The sequence below is a fragment of the Arachis stenosperma genome, unplaced genomic scaffold (genome assembly GCF_014773155.1).
Source record: "Arachis stenosperma cultivar V10309 unplaced genomic scaffold, arast.V10309.gnm1.PFL2 arast.V10309.gnm1.Scaffold_100034, whole genome shotgun sequence".
Lineage (NCBI taxonomy): Eukaryota > Viridiplantae > Streptophyta > Magnoliopsida > Fabales > Fabaceae > Arachis > Arachis stenosperma.
In genome coordinates, this window is record NW_026651373.1 from 526,847 (window position 1) to 538,208 (window position 11,362).

Here is an 11,362-nt window from a genome sequence, read left to right on the forward strand (position 1 = left end):
CTGGATGTTGCATGGCTTTAACAACATTCAGCTTGAACTCTTCCTCATTGACTCTCAAGGTTACTTCCCCTTTTTGGATATCAATGAGGGTTCGGCCAGTTGCTAGGAAAGGTCTTCCTAGAATGAGAGTTGCATTCTTGTGCTCCTCCATTTCCAGCACCACAAAGTCAGTAGGAAAGGCAAATGGCCCAACCTTGACTATCATGTCCTCAATCACGCCTGATGGGTATTTAATGGAGCCATCAGCAAGTTGAAGACATATCCTGGTTGGTTTGATTTCTTCAGTTAAACCAAGCTTTCTAATAGTAGATGCAGGCATTAGGTTGATACTTGCTCCAAGATCACATAAAGCTTGCTTGGTGCAAGTGCCCTCTAATGTGCATGGTATCATAAAGCTCCCAGGATCTTTAAGCTTCTCAGGTAAGCTTTTCAGAATGACTGCACTGCATTCTTCAGTGAGGTAGACCTTTTCAGTTTCCCTCCAATCCTTCTTATGACTTAAGATTTCTTTCATGAACTTAGCATAAGAGGGTATTTGCTCAAGTGCTTCTGCAAACGGAATCTTTATTTCAAGAGTCCTGAGATAGTCTGCAAAGCGGGCAAATTGCTTATCCTGTTCCGCTTGGCGGAGTTTTTGAGGATAAGGCATTTTGGCTTTGTATTCCTCAACCTTAGTTGCTGCAGGTTTATTACCTACAGAAGTGGGTTGGGAAGCCTTTTTAGAAGGATTGTTATCAGCACTTGTATGTGACTGATCACCCACTGGCGTTTGAATACCAGAGGTGGAAGCTGGGGTGGCGTTAAACGCCACCTCCTTGCTTGTTATTGGCGTTTGAACGCCAGCTTTGTCCCTTTCTGGGCTCGGACTGTCTTCAGGAGGATTTTGGGTATCCACTTGTTCATTTCTTGGTTTCCTGCTTCTTTGAAGTGAGGTATTTAATATTTTCCCACTTCTTAATTGAACTGCTTGACATTCTTCTGTTATTTGTCTTGACAGTTGTTTTTCTGTCTGCTTTAATTGTACTTCCATGTTCCTGTTAGCCATTCTTGTTTCCTGTAATATTTTCTTGAATTCGGCTAGCTGTTGAGTTAGAAAGTCCAATTGCTGATTGAATTCATTAGCCTGATCCACTGGACTGAGTTCTGCAGTTACTGTTTTAGCTTCTTCTTTCATGACAGATTCATTGCTTAAGTACAGATGTTGATTTCTGGCAACTGTATCAATAAGCTCTTGAGCCTCTTCAATTGTTTTTCTCATATGTATAGATCCACCAGCTGAGTGGTCTAGAGAAATCTGAGCTTTTTCTGTAAGCCCATAGTAGAAGATGTCTAATTGCACCCATTCCGAAAACATTTCAGAGGGGCATTTTCTTAGCAACTCTCTGTATCTCTCCCATGCATCATAAAGAGATTCATTATCTCCTTGTTTGAAGCCTTGGATGCTTAGCCTTAGCTGTGTCATCCTTTTTGGAGGGAAATAGTGATTCAGGAACTTTTCTGACAGCTGTTTCCATGTTTTTATGCTGTTCTTAGGCTGGTTATTTAACCACCTCTTAGCTTGATCTTTTACAGCAAATGGAAACAGTAATAGTCTGTAGACATCCTGATCTATTTCCTTATCATGTACTGTATCAGCAATTTGCAGAAATTGTGCCAGAAACTCTGTAGGTTCTTCATGTGGAAGACCAGAATACTGGCAGTTTTGCTGCACCATGATAATGAGCTGAGGATTCAGCTCAAAGCTACTAACTCCAATGGAGGGTATACAAATACTGCTCCCATATGAAGCAGTAGTGGGGTTAGCATATGACCCCAGGGTCCTCTTGTCTTGTCCATTCATACTTACTTTAGAATTGGAATACAAGAGATAATTTATATGTTGATTTAGAAAAATGGAATAAGTAAAACAAATATATAAAAAGAAAATATGATAATAAATTTTTTTTTTTTTTTTTTTTGAAAACTTTTCGAAAAAAATTGAAATTAAAATCTGAAACTTATATAAAAATTTCGAAAAAGTGGTTCAAAATTAGTTAGAAAATATAAAATTTTTGAATTTTGAATTTTATGATGAAAGAGAAAAACACACAAAAGACACAAGACTTAAAATTTTTAGATCTAGTACTCCTTATTTTCGAAAATTTTTGGAGGGAAAACACCAAGGAACACCAAACTTAAAAATTTTAAGATCAAGACACAAGAAAAACTCAAGAACACTTTGAAGATTCACAAGAACACCAAGAACAAAAGAAAGAACACCAAACTTAAAATTTTTAGAAAATCAAGACAAGTTTTCGAAAATTATATTAAAATTAACAAGAAAACACCAAACTTAAAGTTTGGCACAGATTAAACCAAGAAAAATTATTTTTGAAAAAGATTTTCAAAAGAACTGGTGCCCAATTGCCAAGAACATAAGCCAACACTATAACCAACTGAATTAAAAATGTAATGTATTTTAAAGATGTATTATTTTTATGGATAAACTAAATTTTTGAAAACTAATGTTTTGAAAAAGCACAAGAAAAACAAGAAAAGACACAGAACAAGAAAAACTCAAGATCAAACAAGAAAAATAAGCAAGAACAACTTGAAGATCAATGAAGAACAAAGAACACAAGTCGAAAATTTTAAAAGAAAATATGAGATATGCAATTGACACCAAACTTAGAACAAGACACTAAACTCACGAAAATTTAACAATTAATTAAGAAAAATAATATTTTTGAAAAGAAATTTTTTTTGAAAATAAACTATCCTATCAAGATTTAATGACTCTATAACAATAAAAAATAAAATAAAAATAAATTATTCCTAATCTAAGAAATAAAATAAGCCTTCAATTGTCCAAACTCAATAATCCCCGGCAACGGCGCCAAAAACTTGGTGGACGAAATTGTGATCACATCAATATAGCATTAATGTATTTATTGTAGAATTGTGGAACTTAGGATTTTTTGGTACGAGTGGGCACAATTCCGTTCAACTAACCAGCAAGTGTACTGGGTCGTCCAAGTAATACCTTACGTGAGTAAGGGTCGAATCCACAGAGATTATTGGTTTGAAGCAATCAATGTTATTTTATTAATCTTAGTTAGGATGTCAACAAGGATTATTTGGATTAAAGTGAAATTACTAGATTTCATTATAAAAATAAAAGAGGGAACAATGTTACTTTGAATTGCAGTACTGGGGAATATGTTGGAGTTTTGGAGATGCTTTGTCCTTTGAATTTCTACTTTTCCTTGAGATCCTCTTCTCACACGCAAGGTCTATCCATGACAAGCTCTATGTAGGGTGTCACCGTTGTCAATGGCTACTTCCCATCCTCGCAGTGAAAGCTATGCACGCACTCTGTCACAGTACGGCCAATCACCGGTTGGTTCCCGCTCCTACTGGAATAGAATCCCTCTTTTGCGTCTGTCACTAACGCCCAGCAGGTTAAAGTCTGAAGCACGTCACAGTCATTCAATCCCGGAATCCTACTCGGAATACCACAGACAAGGTTTAGACTTTCCGGATTCTCATGAATGCCGCCATCAATCCGGCTTATACCACGAAGATTCTGATTAGGGAAGCTAAGAGACATTCATTCAATCTAATGTAGAACGGAGGTGGTTGTCAGGCACACGTTCATGGATTGAGGAAGGTGATGAGTGTCACGGATCATCACCTTCTCCACAGTTAGGCGCGAATAAACATCTTAGATAAGAACAAGCGTGTTTGAATGGAAAACAAAGGAATTGTATTAAATCATCGAGACGCTGCAGAGCTCCTCACCCCCAACAATGGAGTTTAGAGACTCATGCCGTCACAAAGTATGTAATTCAGATCTGAAAATAGCATGAGGTACAAGATAAGTCTGTAAAAGTTGTTTAAATAGTAAACTAGTGACCTAGGTTTACAGAAAAATGAGTAAACTAAGATAATTGGTGCAGAAATCCACTTCTGGGGCCCACTTGGTGTGTGCTGGGGCTGAGACTAAAGCTTTCCACGTGTAAAGGCCTTTCTTGGCGTCAAACTCCAGGTTTTGACGTGTTTTGGGCGTTCAACTCCGGATCATGACGTTTTTCTGGCGTTTAACTCCAGACAGCAGCATGTACTTGGCGTTCAACGCCAAGTTACGTCGTCTATCCTTGCGCAAAGTATGGACTATTATATATTGCTGGAAAGCCCTGGATGTCTACTTTCCAACGCCGTTGAGAGCGCGCCAATTGGACTCCTGTAGCTCCAGAAAATCCATTTCGAGTGCAGGGAGGTCAGGATCCAACAGCATCAGCAGTCCTTTTAAGCCTAAGTCAGATTTTTGCTCAACTCCCTCAATTTCAGCCAGAAAATACCTGAAATCACAGAAAAATACACACACTCATAGTAAAGTCCAGAAATATGATTTTTGCCTAAAAACTAATATTATTTTACTAAAAACTAACTGAAACATGCTAAAATCTACATGAAATTACCCCCAAAAAGCGTACAAAATATCCGCTCATCACGCCACAGAGAAGCAAAATGGCACCAGGGGAGGGCAACGTTTGCGCCAACGTTTGACCTCAAACGTTGAGGCAAACGTTGGCGCCACAAAGAGGAAAATTGGCTCTCTTGGAAGCGACGTTTGAGCCAACGTTTGACCTCAAACGTTGAGGCAAACGTTGGCTACATTTTGGCAAGAAGGAGCATGGAAGAACAACCCTGGTTGATGAGCTAATTGAGCCACGTTTGCGCCAACGTTTGACCTCAAACGTTGGGCCAAACATTGGCCAGAAAGGAAGCTTGGGGGATCCACGTTTGAGCTCACGTTTGACCTCAAACGTTGAGCCAAACGTGGATGACAGCATTTTGGGCTCTGCATAATGGTTCACACAAGCAACGTTTGAGTCAACGTTTGACCTCAAACGTTGGCTCAAACGTGAAAGTCACTCGGCCCGGTTCACAAGCGGATTTCTTCCCAACACCAAGAGCAATCAACAGAGGCCATTATCAACCCAATTCCATCAAGGCCAAGGCCCAATTCAAGGCTTGAAGATCATTAGAAGAAAGTGTATAAATAGCTTAGGATTTGAAGTTTTAGGGGAGATTTTCCTTTTTAGAATTTTTAGAATAGTTATAGAGAGCTTTCCTTTTTAGAATTTTTAGAATAGTTATAAAGAGCTCATTTTTACATTTTTATTGCTTTCAGAATTCTGAGTCTTGGGGAAGGAGAATTGAATTCTCTTCCTCTTAGTTTTCTTGCTTTCAATTTCAATTGCACTAGCTTGGATCTTGGGTTGGAGAATTGAAGGAATTCTGTTTCAATCTCACCCTGAGATCTCTCTGTTTCATTTTACTGCACAATTGAATTTTCATCTGGGTTAATTGCTTCTGTCTTCTACTTTCTCTGCACTTTACAATTCCTCATTTCCTTTGCAATTGTTTTTGTTGGATCTAGGAAGGCATTGAGATCTAGACTTGGTTATCTAGTCTCTTGGGTCCTGAGATCTGAATTCCAATTTTACTTTCCTCGTTTAATGCTTTTTAAATCTCATTTACATTCCTGCTTCAAGATCCGACTCAATCCAAGTCATCTTCTATTTCCTGTTTATTGCAATTTTAATTTTCCTTGTTTAATTTCTGCAAATCCAATTCCCAATTCCCTTTACAATTCAAGTCATTTACATTTTTTGCAATTTAAGATTTTGCAATTTACATTTCTTGCGTTCTAAGTTTCTGCCATTTAATTTCTTGCACTTTACAATTCAGCTCTTTCTCGTTTTATTCCCTTTAATTTCCTGCAAATCACCCACTCCCCTTTACATTCTATGCAATTTACATTCTGTAAACACAAATTCACACAATCAACACTTGTTTGCTTGACTAATTCAACCACTAAACTAAAATTGCTCAATCCTTCAATCCCTGTGGGATCGACCTCACTCTTGTGAGTTATTATTACTTGATGCGACCCGGTATACTTGCCGGTGAGTTTTGTGTCGGATTGTTTTCCGCACATCAAGTTTTTGGCGCCGTTGCCGGGATTGAAATAGATTGACAATGATTAAGTGAGGTGGTAGTTTAGATCAAGCACTTTTTCTTTAATTTTGACTAACCCACTAACTGTTTGAATTTTTGCTTAAGCTAACTAAAACTTCATTCTAGTAATAGAGTGAAGTGTCACTGGTTGTGTATTTTGTATGTCAGGTACAGGGAGAGCAATTCCTATTCTATCTGAAGCTGATCAGAGGACTCTCAGGAGAATAAGAAGAGTTGAAAGAGGGAAAGGTATTGTTGGAGAGGAAGAATCTGAGGAAGAATATCACGAGATGGAAGGAGATCCATCTAATCCTAATCCACCAGGGGGAGCAGCTAACAACAACAACAATCCGCCACAGAGGAGGGTTTTGGCCTCATACACATTTGCAAATCCAAGACACTGTGGGAGTAGCATCCTCACTCCCAATGTCAATGCAAACAACTTTGAGCTAAAACCACAACTCATTACACTTGTCCAGAACAATTGTTCATATGGAGGAAGCCCATTGGAAGATCCCAATCAGCATTTATCCACCTTCTTAAGGATTTGTGACACTGTCAAATCCAATGGCGTGAATCCTGAAACATACAAGCTTTTGTTATTCCCATTCTCACTAAGGGATAAGGCTGCACAATGGCTTGAAACTTTTCCCAAAGGAAGTATCACTAGTTGGGACGATTTGGTGACTAAATTTTTAGCCAAATTCTACCCTCCCCAAAGGATCGTCAGGCTGAAAAGTGAGGTGCAGACATTCACCCAATTAGATGCCGAATCCTTGTATGAAGCATGGGAGAGATACAAAGCTCTAATCAGAAAGTGCCCACCAGAAATGTTCAATGAATGGGATGTGCTGCAGAATTTCTACGAAGGCTTGACGCTGAATTCTCAAGAGGCATTAGTTCACTCTGCTGGAGGTTCATTACAACTGATGAAAACTGCTGAAGAAGCCCAGAATCTTGTGGACATAGTGGCCAACAATCAATACTTCTTTGCTCATCAAAGAACCCGCCAACCGTCACAGAGAAAGGGGGTACTAGAACTGGAAGGAGTGGACTCCATTTTGGCTCAAAACAAGATGATGCAACAACAAATTCAACAACAGTTTGAACAAATGGCCAAAAGAATTGACAGCCTTCAAGTAGCAGCTGTGAACACAAGCCAACCATCAACTGTATGGGTGCAGAATAAAGAAAGCCAAGAAGAACAACAACAGGAGCAAGTGCAATACATGCATAACCAAAATTCTGGTCAGAATGAAGTGTATGGTGAGACCTACAACCCCTCCTGGAAGAACCACCCCAACCTTAAATGGGGAGATAACCATAACCAAGGCCAACAACCATGGCAAAGAAACACAACCCAAAATATCCCAAGGAACAACCAGCAAAACAACAACCAAAATTCATTCAGAAAACCACAAAACACTTACCCCAACTCTAACCATTATCCAACCCATAACCAATCCATCAACCAAAATACCTATCATCAACCACCCACATCTCACAACCAACCACAAGCACCTCCAGAATTTCAAAGGATCACTAACCTGGAAACCTTGATAGACAAGCTGTGGAAACATCAAGAGATGACGGCCAAGAATCAAGAAGCTTCCATCAAGAACATGGAAAGACAAATAGGCCAACTCTCTAAACACTTTGCAACAGAGAGACCATCAAGCTCCCTGCCAAGTGACACAATTCCAAATCCTAAGGAAGAGTGTAAGGCAATACAGTTGAGGAGTGGGAGAACATTAGTGAGCAACAATGACACTACAAAGAAACAAGTGGAGAGCAGCAAAAAGCCAATAGATGCAGAGGAAGCCAATGATCAAGATATGGTGTCAAACAAGAACACAGAGAACCCCAAAGGAGAAGAAGACCAACCAATCAATACACATAAGGAAAAAGATGAAGCGATTGAAGGACAACAGAAAAAGGAGAAGAACCTCACCCCTCCACTACCATATCCATAGAGGTTCAACAAAGAAACCAAAGATCAACACTTCCGCAAATTCCTGGAAACTTTCAAAAAGCTGGAAATCAACATTCCTCTGGCTGAAGCATTGGAACAGATGCCCTTATATGCCAAGTTCTTGAAGGAACTCATCAACAAGAAAAGAAGCTGGCTGGAGAAGGAAACTATACTTCTCACTGAAGAATGTAGCGCGGTACTTCAAAAAGGGATCCCACCAAAGCTCAAAGACCCGGGGAGTTTTGTAGTTGCCTGCACCATAGGCAAAATGACACTAGATAAGGCCCTTTGTGATCTTGGAGCCAGTATCAACTTGATGTCCTTGTCTATGATGAGGAAGCTTGCTATAGAAGAACTCAAGCCTACCAGGATGTCACTAGTCATGGCTGACAGATCAATCAAAACGCCCAACGGAATTGTGGAAAATCTGCTAGTGAAGGTTGGGGAGTTTATTTTCCCTGCGGATTTTGTAATTTTGGACACCGAAGAGGAAGGAAACAACTCAATCATCTTGGGAAGACCATTTTTAGCAACCGCAAGAGCTATAATCGATGTGGAAAAAGGGGAAATGACCTTCAGAGTACACAATGAGCAAATGGTCATAAATGTCTTCAAGTCAATGCAGCACCCACCCCCTCCCCCCCCGAACAAGAAGACTACTTAAGGGTAGACATGATAGAAAACCTGGTAGAGGAAATTTTGGAAACCAATCAGCATGAACAGGAAGAAGAAAGTGGTCAAGAGACAACAAAGGAACATGAAACTGAGATTTCTATTGACAAAAAGGCAAAACCAGACAAGAAAGAAGAAGTGCAAAAACAGGAACTGAAGCCATTACCCACTGACAAATCCCAATTTGATGGTTCATCTTGTATTGAATTTAGGGGATTTTATCACCTTTTACCCACATTTATTCAATGAAATAGCATGGTTTTGTATATTCTCCTTTAATTGTGCTTAAGAGTGAAAACATGCTTTTTAGGTCTTGAAATAGCTAAATCTAATTCTCCTTGATTCCATTAGATGCCTTGATATGTTTGTTAAGTGATTTAAGGTTTAGGAGGCAAAGATTGGATCAAGGGAATAAAGAAAGAAGCATGAAAAGTTGGAGAACTCATGAAGAAATGAAAGAACCGGAAAGCTGTCAAGCCGACCTCTTCGCACTTAAATGACCATAACTTGAGCTACAGAGGTCCAAATGATGCGGTTTCAGTTGGGTTAGAAAGCTAACATCCGGGGCTTCGAAACGATATAAGATTTGCCATAGTTGCTACACGTATGGTGGCGCGCACGCGCAGAGTACGCGCACGCGCCGTTGCTGCCACCTAGTCCACTTAAAGCAAAACGTGGCCAGCGATTTTAGAAGCCTTGTGGGCCCAATCCAACTCATTTCTGATGCTATTTAAGCCAAGGATTGAAGGGGAATCAACATACTTTTCATACACTTCACACTTTAGATGTTAGTTACCAATTAGTTAGTTTAGTAGTTAGAAGTAGTTTCTAGAGAGAGAAGCTCTCACTTCTCTCTAGGATTAGGATTAGGATTAGTTCTTAGATCTAGGTTTTAATCTTTGCTTTCTTCTACTTCTACCTTTCAATTCTTTGTTGTTACATTCATCTTCTTCTACTCTTTTGTTGTAATTTCCTTTAGGTTGTTCTTGTATTTTGTTGTAGATCTAGTATTGTTCCCTCTACATCCTTTCAATTCAATAAGAGGTAATTCATAATAATTGTTCTTCTTTGCTTTTCCATTGTTAATCTCTTGCCTTTGTAGTTAGATCTCTCTTTAATTCTTGCAATTTATGTTGTTTACTTTTATTGCACTCTATGTGTTTGTTAAAATGTCTCTTTTAGTTTTAGTGTAGATTTTGTTCCTCTTGGCCTAGGTAGAGTAATTAGTGACACTTGAGTTATCCAATTCCTTTGTTGATTGATAATTGGAGAGATTGCTAATTGGTTTGGAGTGCACTAAAGCTAGTCTTTCCTTGGGAGTTGGCTAGAACTTGTGGCTCAAGTCAATTCATCCATTTGACTTTCCTTTATTTAGTAAGGGTTAACTAAGTGGTAGCAATGAACAATTCTCATCACAATTGAGAAGGATAACTAGGATAGAACTTCTAGTTCTCATACCTTGCCAAGAGCCTTTTATAGTTGTTAGTTTATTTTCATTGCCATTTACTTTCATGTCTCTTATCCAAAACCCCAAAACAACTCAAACCAATAACAAGACACTTTATTGTAATTCCTAGGGAGAACGACCCGAGGTCCAATACTTCGGTTTATAAATTTAGGGGTTTGTTTTAGTGACAAACAACTTTTTGTATGAAAGGATTAGCGATTGGTTTAGAGACTATACTTGCAACGAGAGTTCATTTGTGAAATTCTAAACCGTCAAAAATCCATTCGTCAAAATGGCGCCGTTGCCGGGGAATTGCAATGGTGTTGTGTTATTGGTTATTGTATATATGTGAATATTGTGAATATGTTTGCTTTTTGCTTCTTTGTTAGTTTTTAGTTTGTTCTCTTTATTTGTTACTATTTTTTGTTTTTACCCTCTCTTGCTATCATGAATTCTCATTTTGGCTATGAGTGTGATTACAACTATGTTGTAGGTGATGAGAACTTCAATGAAGAGATGCATCAAGGATGGGACAATCAAAGGTGGGAGGAGCCATATGCATATGATCAATCTTCATGGCAACAACCTCCACCAATACACTATGAAGAAGAGCCATTCTATGATGCATATCAATCCAATGGCTATGGTGAATCTCCATGTGACTTTCAAGAACCACCACCATATGCCTATGAACCATATCCTCAACATAACTCTCAACCATACTCACAAGCCCCTTCTTACCAACCACCTTCATATGACCCTAACCCATATCCATCCTACCAACAACCATATGAACCACATATAGAGTCACCACCATTCCAACATCAATATTTTCAAGAGCCACCCCATCCATATTATTACCAAGATGAACCACCTCCAACATATGAAAATTTTCAACCACAAGATGAATACTACTTTCCACCACAACCTCCCATGGAAGAATACTCATATCCATTGAACCAAGAGCCACATGATCCTAATCATATTATCCAAGAGGAACAAGAGTCAAGGGATCATCTCAAGGAAGCATTGGATCAATTTCAAGCAACCATGGAGTGTGTTGTGCAACAAGTGGAAAGAATGAAAAACATTGAACCACCACAACTCTACCAAGAAGAACCACCTTCCTACTATGAACCCCTCCCCCAAAATGATGAATCCTTCCAACCACCCCAATCTCTAATGGATGAAACCCTTGGTGTTCTTGTTCAAGGGCAAGAAGAGATGAAAAGGGATGTGCAAAATTTCATGGCCGCTTTGGATGC

General features: G+C 39.0%; 1 protein-coding gene across 1 annotated transcript; it reads left to right on the forward strand.

The window, feature by feature from the left end:
• Nucleotides 1-8,246: 8,246 nt before the first annotated feature.
• LOC130960018 (uncharacterized) lies at nt 8,247-8,642 on the forward strand. Its single transcript, XM_057885381.1, has one exon. It carries the CDS (start codon nt 8,247-8,249, stop codon nt 8,640-8,642), a length of 396 nt encoding a protein of 131 aa, XP_057741364.1.
• Nucleotides 8,643-11,362: the final 2,720 nt, after the last annotated feature.